Below are 26,260 nucleotides of genomic sequence, written 5' to 3'. Positions count from 1 at the left end.
TAAGTGCTTTTTACAAATCTGTTTCGAATGTTGTTTTGTAGAATTTTTCTATGTGAAGATTTTTAGGATATTGAGCTGTGACAGGTCATGAATTTTCAATAAGTTTAACTGTTTGAATATTTGGGTTGTGGGTTCCCTATATGCATTTCCAGTAATGATTCTTACGGCTCTTTTCTGCAAAAGGAAGATTGGATTCAAATATGTTTTACAGGCACTACTCCACATTCCAATACAGTATGTCAGTTATGGAACAATCAGTGAGTTAATATACAAACTATACAATGCAATTCCTTCAATAGCAATACATATATTGGACTCCGCCTTATTTTTCGGTATAGGTCTTTTAAAATTTTACATCAGCAGATACATGACAGCAATATTCCGTATTTGAAAACAATTTATATTTAGTGAAGTAGATACTACTAACCACTGCTCAAGCACCAGCCCGTTTGCCCTGCATTAAAAAGTTACCTTTTTGCTGTAGTATTTTTTTAAATTCATTTAAAAATAAATATATTCTCATTGTCAATAATTCTCCCCAAATATGTTCTGATATCTGACATAACATTTATTTGAGTTCTTGTTAGGTTTTGTCTCTGGTCTACCCCCTACTTTCCTTACATGCAACGCTGGTCGTCTCCTCTGTTTACATGAACAAAACTTAAATTTGTTGCCCGGAATTCCAGTTTTTGTTCTTCTTTCCTGGCGTCTTCCTTCTGTTTTGTTTGTTTCCACGACTGCAACGATCGAGTTCCTTGACAAACCTCCATCTGCCACACTCTGAGCGCGGGCGTATGAAAGGAGCGCGGCGAGTTTCATGTTTTGTGATTCAATCAAAAAGCGACCCGACATAATGGTACAAGATGGATGGATGGATGGATGGATGAATGGCCAAAGATAACATGAAGACAACAGAAAAGATATCTCTGCCAAAAATCCAAACTATATGTAAATTGACAAATAGGATACTAATTATATAAGTAAAGAAGAGCAGGCAGCAGCTCACATATTCTCATACTTTCTGTAACGTCCAGGAAGAAATGATGTTAGCCAGCTTGAAAAATCTAAAATCTACGTGAAAGAGCCTAGAATTGTTTTTATTTTAATGTTCACAACATTGGGGGCGGCATGGCGTAGTGGGTAGAGCGCCCGTGTCAGAAACCTGAGGGTTGCAGGTTCGCTCCCCGCCTCTTACCATGCCGTTGTGTCCCTTGGGCAGGACACTTCACCCTTGCCCCCGGTGCCGCTCACACCGGTGAATGAATGTTGAATGAATGATAGGTGGTGGTCGGAGGGGCCGTAGGCGCAAATTGGCAGCCACGCTTCCGTCAGTCTACCCCAGGGCAGCTGTGGCTACGAAAGTAGCTTACCACCACCAGGTGTGAATGAATGATGGGTTTTTAACATGTAAAGCGACTTTGGGTACTTAGAAAAGCGCTATATAAATCCCAGGTATTATTATTATTATTATTATTTCAGGGTTATTTACAGCAGTGGTCCCCAACCACCGGGCCGCGGCCCGGTACCGGTCCCTGGATCGATTGGTACCGGGTCGCACAAGAAATAAAAAAAATAAAAAAATTAATAATAATTATTTTTTTATTTTTATTGTTTTATTAAATCAACATAAAAAACACAAGATACACTTACAATTAGTGCACCAACCCAAAAAACCTCCCTCCCCCATTTACACTCATTCACACTCACTCCCACAAAATGGTTGTTTCTTTCTCTTATTAATATTTCTGGTTCCTACATTATATATCAATATAGATCAATACAGTCTGCAGGGATACAGTCCGTAAGCACGCATGATTGTATTTTTTTATGACAAAAAACAAAAAAAACAAAAAACATATCCCCCCCCCCCCCTCCCCCCGGTCTGTGGGACACATTTTCAAGCGTTGACCGGTCCGCAGTTACAAAAAGGTTGGGGACCACTGATTTACAGGGAAACATCACAATGTTTGAAATCCATACAATTGTATAAAAAAAGTATATATTATGAAATACCATATATTCTAAAATTTTACCAGGCGATTTACCATATTTTGAAATGCAAATGTTGACGCTCCTCTGACCCGCAACATTAGACAAACGCAATAAAGGTGTTTGTGGAATCCCCTGAAGTTGTTTGGTGCTAAATTAACCACAACATTAGCGCCGCATACAACATTATGTCACTACTGGTTCGCCGTTTCCTATAGAAAATGTAAAAAAATCAAACAACGCCTTGTCCATCTGTTGACAGACGTATACTATTCATATTTAGGTAACTTTTACTGCAGATGAGTATCTGCTTTAAATATCGGTTATCAGCCTCCTTGACTACTAACCGTCGCTATCAGCCCTGAAAAAAACATATAGTTCGAACTCTAGCACGTATCTCACCTACCATTTCCTGTGGTGTTTGCAGGCGTGTGGCATGTATAGCAATGGAGAAGACCAAACAGGAACAGCAGGCCAGTTGCACGTGGTTTGGCAAGAAGAAAAAACAGTATAAAGACAAGTACCTGGCCAAGCACAACGCAGGTAAGCCACGTGTTTTCATGTCACATTGCACAGTTTTTCATATAAACAGCAGCATTGGAAGGTACACTTTGTTGTCCTCGATCTCATTTGGGACAATTAAAACAAGTTTGTTGCCATTGCGCAGTTAAATAAGATTGTGCTCTTATGCAGCCAAACATGTCTGTAGTGACCATTGAAGGCAAACGGCCATGACCAACTCACATGTTGAACTTAAAGGAAGAAAACACAAATCGATTGACGTCATAGAAAGTTCATCATAAAAAAGAGGAAACAATTCTATAACAACTCTAACGGACTCTAAATTCCACAGAGTGCGTTTGAGTTGTGGCTGAATCCCAGCTGCAGAGTCGAGGGGGTAGATAGAGTGAGACAGGAAGTATGACACATAAACAAAATAAATCTGTTTGGTTTTCTGAATACACTTTGTGTTGAATATTAGGTTAATAATTACTTATGTTAAAAAGCACAGAAATCTAGAAAAAAAATACAAATCTAAGCAGGTCTTGTGTGAATGTGCTGCATTTTACCACAAGAACTTGTTGGGTATAGTAGCAAAAAAATTGTTCTCAAGTAAGACTGTAATATGACTGAAGTAATAATTACTTGAGGAAGAATAAGAATTCAGTGAAAAAACTACGCAAATACTGACTCACTGATGAATAAATTTTGAGATTTAGTAGCTGTTTTTTACCCTCTTGTGCAGCCTTCAGATTGCCAATACAAACTTACTTTTAAGATCCAAAAGGAATCCGCTCATAAGTCAGCAATGTTTTTTTTCCTCAAAACTTTAAATCTTTCAACTTCAGATCTATCTATTGCTATAAAATGTTTTATGGCCTTTTTGTCAAAAATAACAACTGTTTTTTTTTTTTATAATAAAAAAATGCCAAATATGCAATAGTTCTAAAAATAAGTTGTAGAGTGGAACATTTGAGGTTGGGTAATTTCAGCCTTGAATAGGTCAATAATTTATGACTTTCTGTTGTGGACACCTCCGTTTCTGTCGTATTCCTCTGAATATAGATCTATCACTCTATTCTAAGAAAGCGCAGCTTGGAGATTCGATGTGCACAATTGAATAGCTTAGTTGCTCAGACAGTAATGTGTTTCATAATGGGGAAATACGTTAATGTCTTTTGTTTTCTTTTTAACATTTTAAATCCCGATGTGAGACAAGCACACATGTTTTTTTTATGCATTTTAATGTAAATAAAAGTCTGCGAACAATAGAGCCAGCAGGAGTCACTCTATTCCGCCTAAGGATGTATATACATGCTGTAAGTATATATGTAATGTAGTAACAGGCACATTCATAGTAACATGTAATATTTACGCATTTTGGTCATTTAAGTGTACGCCGGCGGAATAATGTCATAGCTGCATCACAATGTTCGCTTTTTTCTTCACCAACAATACATGGGTGACTTTGTGAGAGACAAGAAACATAATAAAACAATCACTTACTGTACAATGTCTGCTCTTACTGGAATGCTGACTGCTAGGATGATCATATCTTCCTGTTAAGATGAAAGATTATTCATAGTCCTTGCAAATGGTTAAAAAAAGGTGGGTGCAAAATTATTGTCTTTTTAGTTTCCCCTCTTTATGGCCACAACCCAGGTGAGAGCCATGATTTATAATCTAGAATTAACTTTTACAAGCTCAAAGACGATACATCAGCTCACTGGCTGATTATGTCAATATAGGAGCGTAAGCTAATTCCCTCCCTGTGATCAATGCGCCGCTAAAAATAGGTCCTTAACATTAGCGCTTATGACGGTGTGGCGAAGTTGGTAGAGTGGCTGTGCCAGCAATCGGAGTGTTGCTGGTTACTGGGGTTCAATCCCCACCTTCTACCTTCCTAGTCACGTCCGTTGTGTCCTTGGGCAAGACACTTCACCCTTTGCCTCTGATGGCTGCTGGTTAGCGCCTTGCATGGCAGCTCCCGCCATCAGTGTGTGAATGTGTGTGTGAATGGGTAAATGTGGAAATACTGTCAAAGCGCTTTGAGTACCTTGAAGGTAGAAAAGCGCTATACAAGTATAACCCATTTATCATTTATTTATCATAATACTTTGTTAATATTCAGGTCACAAATTGTAAATGGAGTATTGTTGGTGGTTTTTGGATGTTTTTTTTGTGAGTTTTTTGGGCACAATCGAGGAGTTTGCTTTGACTCCATTGTTAGCTGACTTTTATTTAGATTTTTTTAAGAGTTAGAATGCATTAAACAAGACATATGATATTAGTTCTTGTCTCCCATAAGGATTGTGAATGATAGGCAATATTCCCCAAAAAGTGCAGATCCCCTTTAAGCTAGCTATTGTTAGACGATTCATTAGTTTATCAAAGTCAGGTTGTCGGTCACACTTGTTTATTTAATTTTTCACAAAAACAGTCCAGAAATACAATTACACACATCTCAAATAAAAATAAAATAAATATAATAAACTTGGAAAAAAAACATGCATCAGTCAAATAAGGACAGGCAAATATTGACATGAAGCCACATACAACTGCACTGTCTGTGCAGCAATACACAAAAGCAGACAAAAGGCTCATCAATTATCTACCTTTTAATTACTTTTCAATCAGGTTACATATTTTAGAAAAATACCCCATACTTCCTGAATCAATGACGGTGTTCTGATACTTTTGTTTTTTAACGGTAATATTAACCGTTGGGAGTTTTACCGCGGTTATCATTACTAGCGTTTATCGTTACATCCCGAAGTGGCTGCTATTAGAGTATATTAAAAAAAAAAGGGATGCAAAATAGGTGACTGCTGGCTAGGTTACACAGGTAGTTGCGACAGACCAGGTTTGTCACACTACTTTTTTGTGCGAGGTACAATTTAAGCAGCCGCTAACGCAGGTTTGACTGTACTTTAAAACGTGTCCTGTCAAGTCCAGTGTGGCATGTTGCTTCTTCCCTCTGAGACCCTCAGCTCCATCAATGTTACCTTGACTAACTAATGGACTTACTCCCCACTTTGGGTGCAACATTTTTACTGTATGTCCTTTTTATTTGACTGTTTTATTAACCCTTGCCCTCCCGCCCTCTGCCCATGTTTCATGCTGTCTCATACCCAATGACTTGGCTGCATGTAAGTAACTCCAGACGGCTGGCTTCTGTGTTTTCTTTCTCTTCTCTCTGCTATTTATTTTTTTATTTTTTTACCTGTTCTCTCCCTAATGTCTGCTTAGCCTTTGAATGCACATAGTTGTTTCTGTGATCAGTACTACGACAAATAGTAGTGTATTGTTTAGCTTTTATCTGTCTTCTTTGTCTGGATTAGAGTCAATAAGTAAATTTTACAGACTTCCACAGCAGTTGAATATTATTTCTGATGATTTGCATTATCCTGACTAATTTGTGGGACCTTTTCAAGTGGTTCTCTTTTTCTCTGACAGTGTTTGACCAACTAGATCTGGTCACATACGAAGAGGTGGTGAGGCTGCCTTCGTTCAAGAGGAAAACGCTGGTTTTGCTCGGTAAGTCAAGTCTCTGTACAGCATGAATGGGGATTATGACGCCTCTCTCTGTAACTCAGGTGCACACGGAGTTGGCAGGAGGCATATCAAGAACACACTGATCACTAAACACCCCGACCGCTTCGCCTACCCCATCCCTCGTAAGAAACCCCGTTACCATCCCAAAATAATGTTCTCCTTCCTGACCATAAAACTTGGAGATGACCTGTTTCCGTCATGTCCCCTTTAGACACGACTCGGCCTCCGAAGAAGGATGAGGAAAATGGAAAGAACTACTACTTTGTGTCTCACGACCAGATGATGCAGGACATCAGCAACAACGACTACCTAGAGTACGGCAGCCACGAGGATGCCATGTACGGAACCAGGCTGGAGACTATCAGGCAGATCCACACCCAGGGCATGATCTCCATTTTAGATGTTGAGCCACAGGTAAAGTGCACCATACTTTGTGAACATAGGCGTCACCCAGGAGGCGGCTCAACCTCTGATTTGCTTGGACTAGCAGTTACCGTATTTTCCGGACTATAGAGCACACCGGTATATAAGGCGCACTCACAAAATTTAAAATTGTTCTATATATTAACCGCACTGGACTAATAGCTGCAGATATGCAGCCCTTTGAGACACTTGTGATTTAGGGCTATATAAATAAACATTGATTGATTGATTGATTGATATATCCATCCATCCATCCATTTTCTACAGCTTGTATACGTCGTGAAATAAGTTATTTACACATACATTTTCTGCAAATGTTTATTTACATACCTTAATTGTTTGCAAATGGTCTCTGAAACAAGGCAGTAAAACTGCTAAATCAAACAAAACAGAAGTCGTCGTCATGGACCCACTAGCTGCGGAAGCTAGCTCTCCTATCAGCTAAACAGACTCAATAACTCCACAGAGACGTCTTGGTGAATTTACTGAGGAATTTGTGAAACTGGAACAATACAAAGAGAATGCCATTGTAAGTTGATTATACTAACACAGACACTCGTAAATGTGTTTATTAGCTAATGCTGAGGACGCTAGCTTGATTACATTATGACAGCACTTACAAATATGCATGAAAACACTTCTACTGACATCACACTTTGGACCGTTTAGCATGTAAGAATTGTTTTAGTTATATTGTAAAACTTACAAACGTTGCTTGGAGTGATGAATGAAGAATCCATAGGAGTAGAACGCTATTAACAACTTGAAGACGGAATGGCACTTGTACTTCCGGTTAAAAGCTTTAAAACATAAGGGCACTGCAGCGCCTGCAGTGAGCGAACTCCTCCAAAAGATGGCGTCATAGCACAAACAACAACACACCTTTTCAGTGTCTTCGCTTGTTTAAAAAAAAAATATATTTGTATATTTGCGGTCAGTGAAGAAAAATCCATATATTAGACGCACCGCTTTATAAGCCACAGGGTTCAAAGCATAGGAAAAAAGCAGTAGCTTATAGTCCAGAATTTATGGTAATTATCTTAATAATAATGTCAAGAGACTTGATACATTACAGTAGTCAAACCTTTGACTGCTTGTTGATATTTATATAGAAGAAATGCAAGCGAGGACCATTATCTAATGCGAACACACCTTTTTTCACTGGTACTATATTTGTCCTGCATAAAGACTATTTTGTATACATTTTTAGATTGCTTTTATAGTTCTGCAGATCTAACAATTACGGGTGGGTGATAAAACAATATTAATATATATCGCGATAGACACAAAATCGATATCAATAAAAAAATGCGTTCGATAAACAGTGACGAGAATTTTTTTTGATTCTGCGTTGGAAGAAACCGGATGTTGCAAAGCAAGGTTGGTTGCGCAAACAAAGGCACTCGCTGTCTGGTAATCGAGCAATGCAGGAAGTGATCACTGATCAGTGGGAGTGACACGCTAACAGCCAATCAGGTAACAGTATCAAGTATCACGTTTGGTTGTGCCATCTTGTTGACCCGCGGTAGATTTTATTGGAGTGAGAAGAGAAACTAAAAATGAGTGTTGGAGAGAGCGAATAAATTGTCAAAAAAAACAGGAAACGTTTTCGTTTTTTTTTTAATAACGGACTTTAGTCAGACCAATGTGGACTGTAAATTATGCAAAACGGTCGTCCCCACCAATAATGTTAACACCACATCACTTTATCTTAGCTCACCCTTTAGAGCACAGCTGCAACTTCCTGGCACTGAACCTGCAGAAATAGTTCTTCTCAGCTTTCTCTATGTTTACATTTTCACACTATGCACTATTTTGTTACACTTTATTAAACATTTCTTACATATTCTAATTTTTGCACCTTAATTTTAGGGGGTTATTGTTAAGTGTTCAATGTGATTTTAGAATTTTTCTATGGTTTTATTGACATTTTCTTAGCCTTTGATAGCTGAGGGGATTATAATCAGAAGAAGGTTACATTTTTAATAACAATGTTTACATTTAATATGTTTTTCTCCTAAACCATATTTTCGATAGGTGATAAAAATATTGACCTATATAAACACTAATATGATACAGTTTTCAGCCCAGCCATACCAACAATGTTTTAGTGTTTTGTAAGTGCGTTACATAAAAATAAATCAGCTGACATTGCATTGCAACATGAAGCAGTAATAAAATGTCTCACTCGTTGCACAGGCCTCACTAAATATAAACAATTTAGGAGCAATAAAATCAAAGGTTGCACAAAAATGAGCTCAATGTAATATTAAAACTTTTACTATCCGTCTCTTTTCCCCCGTTCCAGGCATTAAAGATCCTCAGGACAGCTGAGTTTGCTCCCTTTGTCGTCTTCATCGCAGCTCCCACTCTCACGCCGGGCATGACAGAGGTACAGGAGGTATTTTTCGCCTGTCTTTTACTTCTGCACTCTACTTGGTGTTTGTGTGTGCTGTGTTTCCCGCAGAGTGGCAATCGGGCGTATCAAGATGACGTTATCCGGAAATTTGCATAATTGGCTATGACACATGTATATTTTTTAAAAGGTTAAAGAAACACATATATTTAAAGACAAACCTTTGTGTTATTGACAATCAATTAACAAACAATCTTGTTACCTTGTATTGTTTTGCTCTTTTTCCATATTTAATATTGATTTAATTACTACAAACATTCAACTTGAGTTGTTTATTAATAGTCATCACAATAAAGTTAATGTAAAACTAAGCACACAAAGAAAATTACATTATTATAGACATACATGTAAGAATAATGTTAAATTGACGATACGGAAAAAAAGCAACACAACCTTAAAGGATGAAGTTTGGCACTTGTGCCGCCAGCTTAATGCTAACATACAATGGACGATCCAGGCTAACGGAAATTAGCATCACAATCATTTTAACTTGTACAAATGTTTAACAAGTTATATTTTAATATAATATAATTGAAATAAAACCGCAAATACATTTTACTTACAGACATACCAAACTCTGTAGAAACTAATATTGATTGCCTACTTTGTACTATTTGGCCTCAAACTCTAATTTCAAACAAATCGTCAATGTTATGTGGGATGGGTTTATTCCAGGTGACGAGGCAAGGCGTTACCTAATGCCAAATAAAAAATATATGTATATTTTTTGCCATTGTTTAAATTTGTAATTAACTCATGGGAAACACCCTTTGTGTGCTCACTAACTCCTTTCATACAGTGTCTGTGTTTATAAACGGTCCATGTTTCCCCTTTCCTCAAGGTATTTATCACCTGCACTTCATTCTTTAAGCATGTTTGTCTTTTCTTTGGCATGCCTTTTTTCATTTGCACTGGAGGTTCCCAAGTGGTGTCGGAAACTGCCTGTAAGTAATAAGCGCGTGTTGTTGATGTTGTGTAACGTGAAATTCTAAGTGCCCTCTTTTAGTCCTTGTTAGTCACCTGAAAATCAATCTCCTCCGTCTACACACAGGCGGACTAGCACGTCTCTACTACAGTGGATCAGGGTTAATTTTTGCCTCATTCCTCACTTAAAGGGGTCATATTACGATTTTTTTCCCTACATTTTAAACACTTCATTTTGTCTACATAACATGTAATGGTGGTTCTTTGGTGAAAAATGTGCATAGATTTTGTCTTACAGACCGATTTGTAAACCATATTTTTGCTCCCTTTGAGAGGCGGCGTTGTTAGATGCCAAATAGCCCCTTCATGCTCCGTGAGCATTCACCCACGCCCGGTAGAAATGTTTTGTCGTTTTTTAGCTTTCTTGCTTTTATTGTGCATTTAGACATCGATGACTGGCACCAATCATTTGTTTTAAATTACTTTAATCACAACATAACATTCCAGATAAAGCGAGATTATCAGGTTCACCATGTTTTATTGTCGGCGCGATAAGGAGACTATATGCGGGCAAACGAGAGAAAGGATCGAAGCAAAAGCCAGCCATGCTGCAGGTCTGTAACTTTACACTAAGTTTACACTTCTACGGAGTCTGTATCTCTCCAATGTTAAATCTTGGACATATGCATGTGTATATTGACAGTAAAATGCTTTTCTGTTTTATATCATGTTATATCTGCTGCTGTTTTGAACACTTGTAAACAAAAGAGGCTCAAGTCGGCTGCAGTAAACCACACTTCAAGCGACATTGCGAATGTAACAACAGATTATATTACTATCTGGTCCGTTACCAAACACAGTAAGCACTGATCCAATTAACAGTAGTTTTTAGGGATATTATTATTCATTTTGCAGCACATTAGAAGGTTAACCTAGCTACACAACAAATCGAGCTAATATTGATAACTTATCATTCACACATTCAACATGTTTTATATTCTAGTTTCTTCAAAATAGCCACCCTTTGCTCTGATTACTGCTTTGCACACTCTTGACATTCTCTCCATGGACTTCAAGAGGTAGTCACCTGAAATGGTTTTCACTTCACAGGTGTGCTTGAATCTCATCAAGTGAATGTCAAGAGTGTGCAAAGCAGTAATCAGAGCAAATGGTGGCTATTTTGAAGAAACTAGAATATAAAACAGGTTTTCAGTTAAGTACACATAATGATATTATTTTTCATTTTGCCGCACATTAGAAGGTTAACCTAGCTACACAACAAATTGAGCTAACATTGCAAACTTATCATTCACACATTTCTTTTTGTGAATATCAAAAGTTGAAAATTAGGCACTTTTTGACTTTAGATGAGGCTGAAAGTTTGTGTAGTGACTTGAGCTTTTGAAAGCAACCAGTAACAGGCCATTTTTGGCCTTCTTCTCGTACCTCGTTTGGACTACAAATGCTCGAACGATAAATAAAATGGCGGATTCACACAAAGATCTTTGGGTTAGCCTTCACCATATGCGGAGATATTAGCAGATGTCACGGGTCGGAATAACGTCACAGGACTGACAAATTCCAAACGGCTCCTTTGGAGGAAGTGTGAATAAGGCAAGATTGTTTTATGAATATCTCCACACGGTTTGATTTAAAATGTATGCAGATCCCAAACACACCAGTAAGCCGGTATCAATAGGTTAGAACAGGGGTGCCCACACTTTTTCTGCAGGCGATCTACTTTTCAATTGACCAAGTCGAGGTGATCTACCTCATTCATATTTATATAATTTATATGCATTTATTTATGAAAGAGACATTTTTGTTAACAAGTTAAAGGTGTTTAATGGTAATACAAGCATGTTTAACACATATAGATTATTTTCTTTCATGAAGACAAGAATATAAGTTACCTGATTCTGAAGACTTGCATTGATTGGAATCAGACAGTCGTGCTGAAAACGTCTGCATTTTCAAATCGAGGAGATAAAAATCCTCCTTTCTGTCCAACTCTTATTTAAATTTTCCTGAGGAAACTCTCCTGAAGGAATCAATAAAGTACAATCTATCTATCTATCTATCTATCTATCTATCTATCTATCTATCTATCTATCTATCTATCTATCTATCTATCTATCTATCTATCTATCTATCTATCTATCTATCTACACTACCGTTCAAAAGTTTGGGGTCACCCAAACAATTTTGTGGAATAGCCTTCATTTCTAAGAACAAGAATAGACTGTCGAGTTTCAGATAAAAGTTCTCTTTTTCTGGCCATTTTGAGCGTTTAATTGACCCCACAAATGTGATGCTCCAGAAACTCAATCTGCTCAAAAGAAGGTCAGTTTTGTAGCTTCTGTAACGAGCTAAACTGTTTTCAGATGTGTGAACATGATTGCACAAGGGTTTTCTAATCATCAATTAGCCTTCTGAGCCAATGAGCAAACACATTGTACCATTGGAACACTGGAGTGATAGTTGTTGGAAATGGGCCTCTATACACCTACGTAGATATTGCACCAAAAACCAGAAATTTGCTGCTAGAATAGTCATTTACCACATTAGCAATGTATAGAGTGTATTTCTTTAAAGTTAAGACTAGTTTAAAGTTATCTTCATTGAAAAGTACAGTGCTTTTCCTTAAAAAATAAGGACATTTCAATGTGACCCCAAACTTTTGAACGGTAGTGTATCTATCTATCTATCTATCAAATACCACATGAAAGTGGTTGGTTTTTGGCATCTTATTTGTCCAGCTTCCTTACTCGTTTTTATACACTTTACAAGAAATACATTGGCGGCAAATTCTGTAGCTTCCCAGCCTCTGCACGCCAGCTTTCTGAAACTCTTATTTTGTTAGCGCAGGCAGGATGAAGCAGGGCTTTTATTCTGAAGACAGGAACTGTGCAGACGGTCTTTAGAGTTTTGACAGCAGGTACGGTGCGAGAGTCTGTTGAAATAAACAGTGTTTCTCGCCTTCCTGTCGGCCATTTTTTCTTAATAATGAGCTCTCAGCAGCCAGCGTCATCTCAGAAGACCCTCGGGTGCCGTGAATGCCAATCAAGTGACGAAAGTGACGTCTTAGTGAAGATTGATGATCAGTCATTTTTAGGTCTTTTTTTTTTTTTAATGCCTGGCTGACGATCGACTGGTAGCTCGCGATCGACGTAATGGGCACCCCTGGGTTAGAAAATGTGGTTTTGCATAATAGGTCCCCTTTAAACCGTGAGTAAGTCCGAAAGAGAAAGAGATGATACAGTATTATCTGCTCACAGATGCTGAGCACACTGCAGCTCGTCCTGGATAGTCCCATTTGTTAATGCTTCAAGGTTCTCACAGGAATGAGGCAAAAATAGGACCTTACCCGCTGCACCTACTGCCATTCGTTAACGTGTCGGGTGTTTGTGTGTTTCGTCAGGACGACTCCCTGCAGCGGCTCCAGCAAGAGTCGGAGATGCTGCAGCTGACGTACGCGCACTACTTTGACCAGACCATCATCAACAACGAGATAGACGACACATTGCGCCTGCTGGAGGAGTCCGTGGAGCTGGCGTGCAACACCCCTCAGTGGGTGCCGGTGTCCTGGGTGTACTAAAACCTCCTGAACGCAAAGGTGCCACCACCTGGAATGTCGTATGATCAGAATCCTGTGTTTGTGTCGATGAAGTGTGGCGCTAAAAAGACAAGAAACAACCGCGCCACTTCACGAAGGGTCCACCCCTGGCCCTTTTTATCTTTTAACGGTCTTGCAGGCCTTAATGTGTACATATATACATATCTATCTGCAATGATATAAATGATACAAAAAAAAAAACATGTTAAGTGAATACAGTTCTGTCTTACATAGTTGAAGGCTAGGAGGGGCGTGTTCTATATTTTGTACTTTTCTTTTCTAAGTGATGGACGACTGCTAACACCGACAAGGCAATAGCACGCATGACCTGAAGCGGGTGGAAGTGTGTCCGAACCAGCTGAACTTTCAAGCACATAGGAAGCTGCCACAGTGGGCACAAGTCGCTGGACTCCAAACGCAACAAACAACGAAAAAAGCACAGGAAACTTGGCAGTTTCGTTCTCCCAACCTCTTATTTATTCCACCATTTTGTTGAAAGGGGACCACAGTCTGTCGACGCCGCTAGACCCTCCCCGCCACCCCCCCAACCGACGATCGTCTTTGTTTACATCGGAATTTGCACAAAAAGGACTATGAAGAACACGTGTACTGCATCTTGTCGGCTCATAGTTTTTGGTTTGTGTTCGAGCGCCGACTGTGATCCTGGAGGTACGGAACATCGCAAAGAGAACATTTAAAATAAGAACGATCTTCCTTAGTGAGGCATGGGGACGACGTGGGGGTGTAACGATTATCGGTACGATGATGGACTTCCCGATGGTAAGCATTAGTGTTTCAAATTGTAATTGATGGCCAGTGGTGTTGGGCTTTGTGGTGAAATATATACAGTACAGGCCAAAAGACTATTTACATTGTAGATTGTCACTGAAGGCATCAAAACTATGAATGAACACGTGGAGTTATGTACTTAACAAAAAAAAAAGTGAAATAACTGAAAATATGTTTTATATTCTATTTTATTCAAAATAGCCACCCTTTGCTCTGATTACTGCTTTGCACACTCTTGGCATTCTCTCGATGAGCTTCAAGAGGTCGTCCCCTGAAATGGTTTTCACTTCGCATGTGTGCTTGAAGCTCATCGAGAGAATGCCAAGAGTGTGCAAAGCAGTAATCAGAGCAAAGGATGGCTATTTTGAAGGAACTAGAATATAAAACATGTTTTCAGTTATTTCTCCTTTCAGGGGTGGCCAAACATTTTTCCCACAGACGGACAAATTAAAGGATGCATTTTGCTAGGTTTCACCTTCAAAACAGTAGAATTTATGTATATTTTTCCAAAGAACTTGAAAATGCAATTTTGGTAGGAATTTCTTGTGAATGCTGAAGAGTCAAAGCCGAATGGAAATGCTAACAGTTAGCGCGAAGGCCAGATAGCGTCATGTAACAAAAACTATGTGCTACAAAAGCTTGCATGCTAACATGCTACAAATACCATGCTTACAGTCAACATTAGTGAAATACCACTATATATGACACTAAAGTCTACTGTATACCTGCTAAATTAGCTTAAAATTTTTTTAGCGTGCTAATGTTAGCATGCTAAAATGCTAACTGTTACATGCGTCAAGTATCAAAATATATTACGGAAGTGTGTATCTGGGGGGGAAAAATGTTTTAAAATGCTAGCCTGCTTACGTTAGCATGCACCAAGTACCAAACTAGAAAGGAGGTCTATTCCTACAAAATTAGCTTAAATAACACCAAGCATACTAATGTTAGCATGCTAAAATGCTAACTGTTACATGCGTCCAGGTATCAAAATATATTACAGAGGTGTGTATCTGGGGGGAAAAATGTTTTTTAAAATGCTAGCATGCTTATGTTAGCATGCATCAAGTACCAAACTAGAACTGAGGTCTATTCCTACAAAATTAGCTTAACAAAAAAAAGCGTACTAATGTTAGCACGCTAACAGGTATCATTTCTCAAGTAGCAAAATGTTTGTAGCTGAGATCTGTACCTGCGAAATGAGCAAAAAAAAGCCAGCATGCTAATATTAGAATGCTAACAATTTTGCCGCGGTCTGTTAAAAATATTAGCACTTTGGACACCACTGAGCTCGATTGTGCCAACAACGTGCTTTATCACGATACAAAATCTATCGACGTCTATTTGCGACACTTTGAAAAATTTCTGCGATCCTGCCCATTTCCTGGCAAGGCAGTTAGCGCGCAAAATGCTATCTAGCTTAAATGCTAACTTGAATATAAGACATCTTAAAAATAAACCTGGTGAAAGATTTATAGAAGTACTTTTTGAGCACATCCAGTGATAATGATAACCGTGATAGGAAGTTTTAATATCGTTACATCCCTAGAAGACGTCCGTAACATCTATGCACACCCCTGTCTCTCTTTGGAAGATGATCACGGCCATTGTTTATCACTACACTGATACTCCTAGTGTAGTACTTCATGTAGGTTGGACCCATCCAATGTTAGCGCTGATTCTTATTTTTCTTTTTTTCTTTTGTTACTTGACAGTCGTGCTAAAACAAATGACAAGTATTCTTGTTTGGAGGGTGAATCGAAGAAGAAGAAAAAAAAAAAATCCCAGATTTTGTGTGTAATTGTTTCAATGGTGCGTACGTCAAACTTGAGTGAACTACAAAGAGCCAGTGTTGAATAATGTTGAAAAAGATGCTCGGTGTGTAACACAATGTTGGCGCTTTACCAGAAGTAGCACAACGCTGCCTCGTCATCACGATTCTTTGTTAGAGTGCGGTTGGTTTTCTGTGCCTCTTCATGTAAAGTGTTCTCAAATCAAGTTGTGTATAAACGACTTCTGTAAATGTCCAAAACAGCTCTTGTGTATGACATGTCCTTTTGTTTTGTCATTTTGTACAGAAAAAAAAAAATACATATCTTGAATTGAATGTAAAAGTATAGAGATGTCTTCCTCGTTAGGGATGCAGACGTCCATGTTGACGCAGAAGAGAGCGGCGGGAGTGGTCAGTATGTTAACTATGTACAGTAGAACCTCTGATTTGTTCATATTTTATTTTTCCTTTCATAGGAAACTGTGACGAGCAGATGAAGCTGCTGCTTGTGCCTGGTAGGTGAGTCTCTTCACACCAACAAGGTCACGATTTCATCGAATTCTTGGGGTGACGATTCGATTCGGAATAAATTGTCGATATTGCCACGATCCTCGCAATGTATTATTTGGTATAGTAATTATATTTTCAAAACATATCGCAAAACCTTTAGACCAGGGGTGTCAAACTCATTTTAGATGGGGGGCCACATGGAGACAAATCTACTCCCAAGTGCTCCGGACTGGTAAAATCACGGCACGATAACTTAAAAATAAAGACAACTTCAGATTGTTTTCTTTGTTTAAAAATAGAACCAGCACATTCTGAAAACGTACAAATCATGTTTTTTTTTACATTTACATTCTATCTTTATTTGTCGTTATTTATACTTTCTAAATAAATTATGTGATAATGTTTATCAGTCAACTCATTCGTGTTAATTTTCAATCTATCAAGATACAAACTTATCAAAATCAAATAACAGAATGCAATTTATGTAATTTGCTCATTTTCCTCGACTAGTGCACTAACGTGGTTTATTTTATTTGTTATACATATGTAGCATCATCTACAAAGATACAAAGCATTGCTATTGTGACATCCAGTGGACACATATAGAACAGCAGTTTCTTTCATTCAAAAATTCCTGCTCATTTTTTTATACTTGGCAAACTCATCCCGCGGGCCGGATAAAACCTGTTTGACACCCCTGCTTTAGACAAATGACGTACGTATACTGTATGTGCGGCAAGTTCGGGTGTGAATCTTTGGGCACCAAACGATTCGAACCAGTTCCGATTCCTCGGGTGACAATTAACTCAATCGATTCTTGATTGAACATGATTCTCGATTCAAACCGATTTTCGCAATAATTTTAATGAAACTTTTTCATTAAACAGCTCCTTCTGGTTGCATGGAAATGGCCCAAAAAAATCTACTTTTAAACAAGACATACTATGTTTTAGGTTATGTTCTTACAAAGCCCACAAATGAATTATATCCCTTTAAAAAAAATATAACAATGTTACGATTAGTGTTTTACGCTGCCGATTCTGATATGATAAACCATGAGTGAGATCAGCTGATACTAGAGATGTCCAATAATTTCGGCCTGCCGATAAATGCTTTAAAATGTAATATCGGATATTATCGGTATCGGTTTATTTATTATTGGTATCGTTTTTTTGTTGTTTAAAAAAAAAATGAAATCAACATAAAAAAACACAAGATACACTTACAATTAGTGCACCAACCCAAAAACCTCCCTCCCTCATTCACACAAAAGGGTTGTTTCTTTCTGTTATTAATATTCTGGTTCCTACATTATATATCAATACAGTCTGCAAGGGATACAGTCCGTAAGCACACATGATTGTGCGTGCTGCTGGTCCACTAATAGTACTAACCTTTAACAGTTAATTTTACTAATTTTCATTAATTACTAGTTTCTATGTAACTGTTTTTATATTGTTTTACTTTCTTTTTTATTCAAGAAAATATTTTTAATTTATTTATCTTATTTTATTTTTTAAAAAGGACCTTATCTTCACCATACCTGGTTGTCCAAATTAGGCATAATAACGTGTTAATTCCACGACTGTATACATCGTTATCGGTTGATATCGGTATCGGTAATTAAGAGTTGGACAATATCGGAATATCGGATATCGGCAAAAAAGCCATTATCGGGCATCCCTAGCTGATACCAATCACATGTATTAACTGTACATTGTTCAATGTAATGGTGAGTGCTATTGACAGTGTAACAATATCAACACACTATTTAAACAATAACCAAACAAAAGTAAAAACTACTATCTACTACTCTTTTATATCGTTTGGTTTTGACCTCAAAGTGCGCGTAGGACTTTATAAAGTTGCCTGTAAATTGTGTTTACACATGCTCATTCCAGCATTCCGGAAGTGTCTCGCTCTGTCACGTGATTGCAACCCGGCAAAAATGACAAGCATCATTTCCTCGAAAATACTGCCATTAAGTTAAACTAATGTGTAATAGCAATAATGTAGTGTATCTAGCCTCCTATAATAAGTTCAAAACCTTTTTTTAAAATGTTTTTTTCCTAATCAAAATAGTGCTTTAATGATATGGACTAGCAGAACACAGGAAGTGACGTCAAACAATTTCTACTCTGGCGCCGAACTGTTTTTTTTTAAATGTTTGATCAAATACCATATTTGATGGCTTCTCTGCCATCCTCAAAATCTTGAAAATATATTTTAACAGTCTTCTCCAGTATTAAATCAACACATTTCACACGAGAACTGTTTCACTGCATTTGTCCTGGGTGGAAGTGTAGGAAGACAAAGTGTCCACTAGATGGCAGTGCTTCACTTGTATGGTTGCTTTTTTGATTAAGAGCCACGTCAACATAATCCTAATAAAGTGGCATTTACAAGCGTGGTCTTGTAAATACGGTTCCAGATTTAAAAACAATGAGTACATTTATTGATTATCGGTGTTAAACACCAATACGCATTGAATGTTTTATTACGGCGAAATGCAAGTGGGACACTTCATAGAAGTATTAGGACACCACCAGGACAGGTAAGCTAATATGGATTAATACATGTTAATAACATAAACATATAAAACGTTAACATAAAAATGATAAAACATTAAAATAAAAACTATGATAGACAATAAAAATATGCAGTACAAACGTAGCACTAACAAAAAGGACGTCAGTTTGGGGATATGTTGACGAGGTGGGGGGCGGGTTATGAATAATAAACATGAACAAAAACCAAAAAACGTTAACATTTAAACTATAATAGACAAAAACAATTGCAGCACAAACTAATGGGATGTCAGTTTGGGGACATTTTGATGAGGTGGAGGGCTGGTTATGAACAATAAACGTTAATTACATAAAAACTATTAATAGGAAAAAACAATTGCAGCACAAACTAATGGTACGTCAGTTTGGGGACACTTTGACAAGGTGGGAGGGGCTTGATGACATCACTAGTCAGGAAATATATTTTTGAATAACTTCAGAACTAACCGGCACAAACGAAAGTTTTAACAGCACAAACGTAGTACACACAAGTGGCAGTGGTATTTTAATCTTTGCAATGACAGCAAAAAATATATTTTGACAAGGCGGGGGTGAGCTGGTTATGAATAATAAACACATTGTAAAACGTTAACATAAAAACTATTAAATGTACATAAAAAACTATTAGCAAAAAATAAATTGCAGCACAAACAAATGGGATGTTTGTTTGAGGACATTTCAACAAGGGGGTGGGCTGGTTGTGAATAATAAACAATAATAAAAACTTTAACGCGTTAATAACATAAAAACTATAAAACATGAACATAAAAAGTATGATAGACCACAAAAATGTGCATTACAAACGTAGTACTAACAAAAGGGACGTCAGTTTGGGGACATTTTGACGAGATGGGGATCTGCTTATGAATAATAAACATTAAAAACATGAACACTATGATAATTAGACAAAAAAAATTGCAGCACAAATGTTTGGAACAAGTTTGGGGACATTTTGACAAGGTGGGGGGGGCTGGTTAGGAATAAATGTTAACATAAAAACTAAAACTTTAACATAAAAAAAAAAACTATAATAGACAATAAAAATTGCAGCACAAATGAATGGAATGTTTGTTTGGGGACATTTTGACATGGTCGGGGCGGGGTGGGCTGGTTATGAATAATAAACGTTCGTTAAATAAAAACTATACAACGTTAACATTAAAACTATTATAATTAGACACAAATATTTGCAGCACAAACGCCTGGAACAATTTTTATATTTTAAAACGGTGGTTATGAACAATAAACGTTAACATATAAACTATAAAACGTTCATATGTAAACTATAATAGTTGGACAAAATTTTTTGCAGCACAAACTCATGAAACGTCATTTTGGGGAGATTTTGACAAGGTGTGGTGGGGCTGGATGAGATCACTTGTCAGAAAACGGCACAAACGAAAATGTTTACAGCACAAACAAATGGCAATTTGCAACGTCAAGGAGGGCACCTTCACACAGGTGGTGAAACAGTCATTTGACAGTGCCCGCTGGAAGAAGTATCTCCAACAACCCAAAATTAATGTTTTTGCTTGCAGTAATCAATATATTAGAAATAAATAAATACATATGATCGGAATGAAAAGTGTTTCTACTCCAGAAAAATAAGCAACTCCAAAAAGAATGTTGCATTAAAACTAATGTGACAAGTAGAATTGTTTTTAAAAAGTAAATGTAGTGTGGTACTCTCCTAACCCAGGGGTCGGCAACCCGCGGCTCCGGAGCCGCATGCGGCTCCTTGACCACTCTGATGTGGCTCAGCTGCATACTTGCCGACCCCCCCAATTTTCCCAGGAGACTTATGGATCTCAGTGTCTCTCATAGATAACTCCCAGGGAAAAAAATAATCCCATTTACACTCTAATTACTAAATAAAGGGCGTGCCCTAATTGCACTGCAGTAATTGTCCTCTATAGCATTTACATACAGCGTGCCAGTCCAGCCACATGTTGCATGTTGTTATTACTTGCACACACAGGAGACAGCAAAGCATACTTACTCATCAGCCACACAGCTTACACTGACGGTAGCCGTATAAAACAACTTTAACATTGTTACGTTACAAATATGCGCCACACCAAAAAAGAATGAAAAACACATTTCTGGGGAACATCCCACCGTAACACAACACAACCATTACCCAGAATCCCATGCAGCCCTAACTCTTCCGGTCTACATTATACACCCCCGCTACCACCAAATCCCCCCACACATCACCCCCCCCTCTCCGTGCATTGGTTGAGCGGGAGAGTTAGGGCTGCATGGGATTCTGGGTATTGGTACCGTCAGTGTAAGATGTGTGGCTGCTGACTTAGTACGCCTTGCTGTCACTTACTTGAGCAAGCGGAAACTTCATTCTACGTGCGGTCGAGCAGGTACACTGTTAGGGCAGCCTGTAGAGGGCGCCAAATGCAGTGTCGTCACGCTCTGATATTCAGGAGTCTCCCGGGAAAAATGAGAGGGTTGGCAAGTATGACGCTATCAAGCGCCATTCATTCAAAACTCGCAGGCTGCACTAACATCAAATTTCCACATTAAAGTGCGTGCCGGTGCGTGTGTCGGAGACCCCTGGTTAACATAGCAGAAAGCATTTAAGCTTTGTATGCGGTGTTTTTCATTTTAAAATTAAAAATATTTTTTGTGGCTCCCATTACTTTCTTTAATTTGTGAAACTTGCCAAAATGGCTCTTTGAGTGGTAAAGGTTGCCGACCCCTGTCCTAACCTGACTCTCGCCAGATCCTTGTAGGTCGCTGAGCTCCACACAAGGATCTGGGACCTCTCAATAGGAGATGTATTTTACAAGGCGTGGCCTTGTAAACAAAATAATTGCATGTGATTGGATAAACCACTTGTCCGTTATCTTGAATGACGTGCTACTTCAACCACTCACATCCAAATCAACCCGTGACGCTGATGAGAGCGACGCTGGGAAATCCAAAACAGAACAGCCGACATATTGGATAACGCCAGAGCGAAAAGTTGGACAACTTTTACTGAAACAACGCAACAATGTCAGTAGATTGATGGATTGGACAAAACAGTTGCAATAGCAGGATCACTACGTCACATCTTTGAAATCCCGCCCGGCGATCCTGTTAGGTTCATTATTTCTTGAATGAGTTTGCATTGCCCTCGATCCCAGATCCTTGTGTGGAGCTTGGCGAACTACATACTATTTACCTGTGTGATGGTAAATAACTCAGGAAGCATAAACCATACAATATGTGAAACATACATACAGTATATAAGAGAGGAGAAAGGTTACACACGACTCTTCTTTCACACACAAATGACTCGGATGGTGTTTTTTAATTTTTTTTAATGAATAACATCTGTTTTCATGTACATTGCATATACATGATAGAAAACAAACAAAGAGAAGAGACCACTGGCTCTGCGCTGTAGTGAAAGTGCCTGGGATTCATTGTGTGCTATATATTTGTCATTTTTACTCCTCTTCATCACAGCCGTGTCACCACAAATATCCACTGTGAAAAGAAAAAAAAGGGGCGTCCTCTTCCAACAAGGTGACTTTTGAACTCCCCCCATAATGCTCGATTGTCTTCTTCCAAGTCTTCATCTTTGTATGTTTTAGTCATGTGTGCACGACCGCCATCCTTTCTGCTTTTTTATCATTCAAACAGTTGACCGCTAAAGACAAAATATATCTGTCCCGTTGTTGCATTTTAGTGAGAAAGATGACAAAAGCAGGAAATAGAGAACAATAACTAAAACAACTTTCACTTTAATCCAGGCTGAATCCCAATTCTCCCCGTGGACCTTCTTAGCCTTCGCCCTCGGTCTTGTGCGTTCACGTCCAGCAAGTGGTGTCCAAATTGTCTTTTAGGGTTAAGAGAAGGTTTAATTGCTGATTTTTATGGTAATGACACTCTTGTTTTTATCAGGTATTCAATCATTTGTTATGTTACGGAAACATTGCCAGGTTTTGGATTTTGTTTGACTAAAGCTCATAATGCGAGCTAGCTAACGCAGCAGTCGCTAGTAAACGAGCAGCAATTACACTTCAATACAATTGACTACATGTCATGAATGATTAGACAGCTAATCTACTTTCAGAAATTACATTTGCCATGTTAAGAATGCTTTTATTTTAAAACCACTAGTCATACAAGGTAGCTAACGCAGCTGTAGCTAGTAAACTACAATGTCAGACAACTCGCAAACAGACTTGTTTTAAAATCACTTGTTTTAGGAGCTAGCTAACAAGAAAACTACAATGTCAGACTAGCAGCAAACTGACCTTACTACAATTTACTACATTTCATGAAAGATTAGACAATTTGTTTTTGGAATTTACATTAGCCGTGTTTAGAATGTTGTTTTTTATTTTAAAGTCGCTTGACTTGGGAGCTAGCTAACACAGCTGTAGCTAGCAAACTACAAAAGTCATACTAGCAAAACATGAACTTTACCACAATTAACCACATTTCATGAATGATTAGACAGAAAATCTGCTTTTAAGAATTTACACAAGCCATGTTTAAATCTTTTTCTTTTAAAACCATTTGTTTTAAGAACTAGCTAACGCGACTTTAGCAAAAAACAAACAAACGACAATGTCAGACTAGCAGCAAACTGGCTTCACTACAATTTTACTACATTTCATGAAAGATTAGGCAGTTAATTTGTTTTCGGAATTTACATTAGTCGTGTTTAGAATGTTATTTTAATTTTAAAATCGCTTGTCTTGGGAGCTAGCTAACACAGCTGTAGCTAGCAAACTACAAATGTCATACTAGCAAAACATGGAGTTTACTACAATTAACCACATTTCATGAATGATTAGACAGAAAATCTGCTTTTAAGAATTTACACAAGCCATGTTTAAATCTTTTTCTTTTAAAACCATTTGTTTTAAGAACTAGCTAACGCGACTTTAGCAAAAAACAAACAAACGACAATGTCAGACTAGCAGCAAACTGGCTTCACTACAATTTTACTACATTTCATGAAAGATTAGGCAGTTAATTTGTTTTCGGAATTTACATTAGTCGTGTTTAGAATGTTATTTTACTTTTAAAATCGCTTGTCTTGGGAGCTAGCTAACACAGCTGTAGCTAGCAAACTACAAATGTCATACTAGCAAAACATGGAGTTTACTACAATTAACCACATTTCATGAATGATTACACAGAAAATCTGCTTTTAAGAATTTACACAAGCCATGTTTGGAATCTTTTTCTTTTAAAATCACTTGTTTTAGGAGCTAGCTAACGCGACTTTAGCAAAAAAAACAAAAACAAACTACAATGTCAGAGTAGCAGCAAACTGGCTTCACTACAATTTTACTACATTTCATGAAAGATTAGGCAGTTAATTTGTTTTCGGAATTTACATTAGTCGTGTTTAGAATGTTATTTTAATTTTAAAATCGCTTGTCTTGGGAGCTAGCTAACACAGCTGTAGCTAGCAAACTACAAATGTCATACTAGCAAAACATGGAGTTTACCACAATTAACCACATTTCATGAATGATTACACAGAAAATCTGCTTTTAAGAATTTACACAAGCCATGTTTGGAATCTTTTTCTTTTAAAATCACTTGTTTTAGGAGCTAGCTAACGCGACTTTAGCAAAAAAAAAAAAAAACAAACTACAATGTCAGACTAGCAGCAAACTGGCTTCACTACAATTTTACTACATTTCATGAAAGATTAGACAGTTAATTTGTTTTCGGAATTTACATTAGTCGTGTTTAGAATGTTATTTTAATTTTAAAATCGCTTGTCTTGGGAGCTAGCTAACACAGCTGTAGCTAGCAAACTACAAATGTCATACTAGATAAAACATGGAGTTTACTACAATTAACCACATTTCATGAATGATTACACAGAAAATCTGCTTTTAAGAATTTACACAAGCCATGTTTGGAATCTTTTTCTTTTAAAATCACTTGTTTTAGGAGCTAGCTAACGCGACTTTAGCAAAAAAACAAAAACAAACTACAATGTCAGACTAGCAGCAAACTGGCTTCACTACAATTTTACTACATTTCATGAAAGATTAGGCAGTTAATTTGTTTTCGGAATTTACATTAGTCGTGTTTAGAATGTTATTTTAATTTTAAAATCGCTTGTCTTGGGAGCTAGCTAACACAGCTGTAGCTAGCAAACTACAAATGTCATACTAGCAAAACATGGAGTTTACCACAATTAACCACATTTCATGAATGATTACACAGAAAATCTGCTTTTAAGAATTTACACAAGCCATGTTTGGAATCTTTTTCTTTTAAAATCACTTGTTTTAGGAACTAGCTAACGCAACTTTAGCAAAAAAAACAAACAAACAAACTACAATGTCAGAGTAGCAGCAAACTGCGCTTCCCTACAATTTTACTACATTTCATGAAAGATTAGGCAGTTAATTTGTTTTCGGAATTTACATTAGTCGTGTTTAGAATGTTATTTTAATTTTAAAATCGCTTGTCTTGGGAGCTAGCTAACACAGCTGTAGCTAGCAAACTACAAATGTCATAATAGCAAAACATGGACTTTACTATAATTAACCACATTTCATGAATGATTAGACTGATAATCTGCTTTTAGGAATTTACACAAACCATAATTGGAATCTTTTTCTCTGAAAATAATTTGTTTTAGGAGCTAGCTAATGCAACTTTAACAAGAAAACTACAATGTCACATTAGCAGCAAACTGACTTCACTACAATTTTACTACATTTCATGAAAGATTAGACAGTTAATTTGTTTTCGGAATTTACATTAGTCGTGTTTAGAATATTATTTTAATTTTAAAATCGCTGGTCTTGGGAGCTAGCTAACACAGCTGTAGCTAGCAAACTACAAATGTCATAATAGCAAAACATGGACTTTACTACAATTAATCACATTTCATGAATAATTAGACAGAAAATCTGCTTTTGAGAAATGTACACGAACAATGTTTAGAATGTTTTTCTTTTAAAATCATTTGTTTTAGGAACTAGCTAACGCGACTTTAGCAGAAAAAAAACTACGATGTCAGACCAGCAAAATAGACTTCACTACAATTTACTACATTTCCTGTGTGAATAAACAGCTGGTAGATTAGATTAGAAGGTAGATTTACCTTCAGAATTTACATTAGCCTTGTTTAGCATGTTTTTTTCTTTCTATTGATCATCATTCAAGTTACCTACGCAACTATGGTACACATTATAGCTTCTGAATATTGT

General features: G+C 37.4%; 1 protein-coding gene across 17 annotated transcripts in view; it reads left to right on the top strand.

Moving 5' to 3' along the window:
• Positions 1-14,497, top strand: part of LOC133658117 (peripheral plasma membrane protein CASK-like) — a 115,304-nt gene extending 100,807 nt beyond the window's left edge. For 2 of the 17 annotated variants that reach the window (XM_062059851.1, XM_062059769.1), the window contains exons 22-28: positions 2,417-2,532; positions 5,947-6,027; positions 6,087-6,167; positions 6,257-6,459; positions 8,777-8,860; positions 9,802-9,828; positions 13,230-14,497. In XM_062059851.1, coding sequence (XP_061915835.1) covers positions 2,417-2,532; positions 5,947-6,027; positions 6,087-6,167; positions 6,257-6,459; positions 8,777-8,860; positions 9,802-9,828; positions 13,230-13,406 — 769 coding nt within the window. In that variant the 3' untranslated portion in view covers positions 13,407-14,497. Of the gene's footprint in view, positions 1-2,416; positions 2,533-5,946; positions 6,028-6,086; positions 6,168-6,256; positions 6,460-8,776; positions 8,870-9,801; positions 9,829-13,229 lie in introns of all 17 variants that reach the window. The other 15 variants (XM_062059761.1, XM_062059753.1, XM_062059860.1 and 12 more) reach the window with 12 other exon arrangements.
• The last annotated feature ends 11,763 nt before the right edge of the window (positions 14,498-26,260 follow it).

This window comes from Entelurus aequoreus, linkage group LG01 (genome assembly GCF_033978785.1).
Source record: "Entelurus aequoreus isolate RoL-2023_Sb linkage group LG01, RoL_Eaeq_v1.1, whole genome shotgun sequence".
Taxonomy (NCBI): domain Eukaryota; kingdom Metazoa; phylum Chordata; class Actinopteri; order Syngnathiformes; family Syngnathidae; genus Entelurus; species Entelurus aequoreus.
This window is presented reverse-complemented; position numbering and strand designations above follow the sequence as displayed.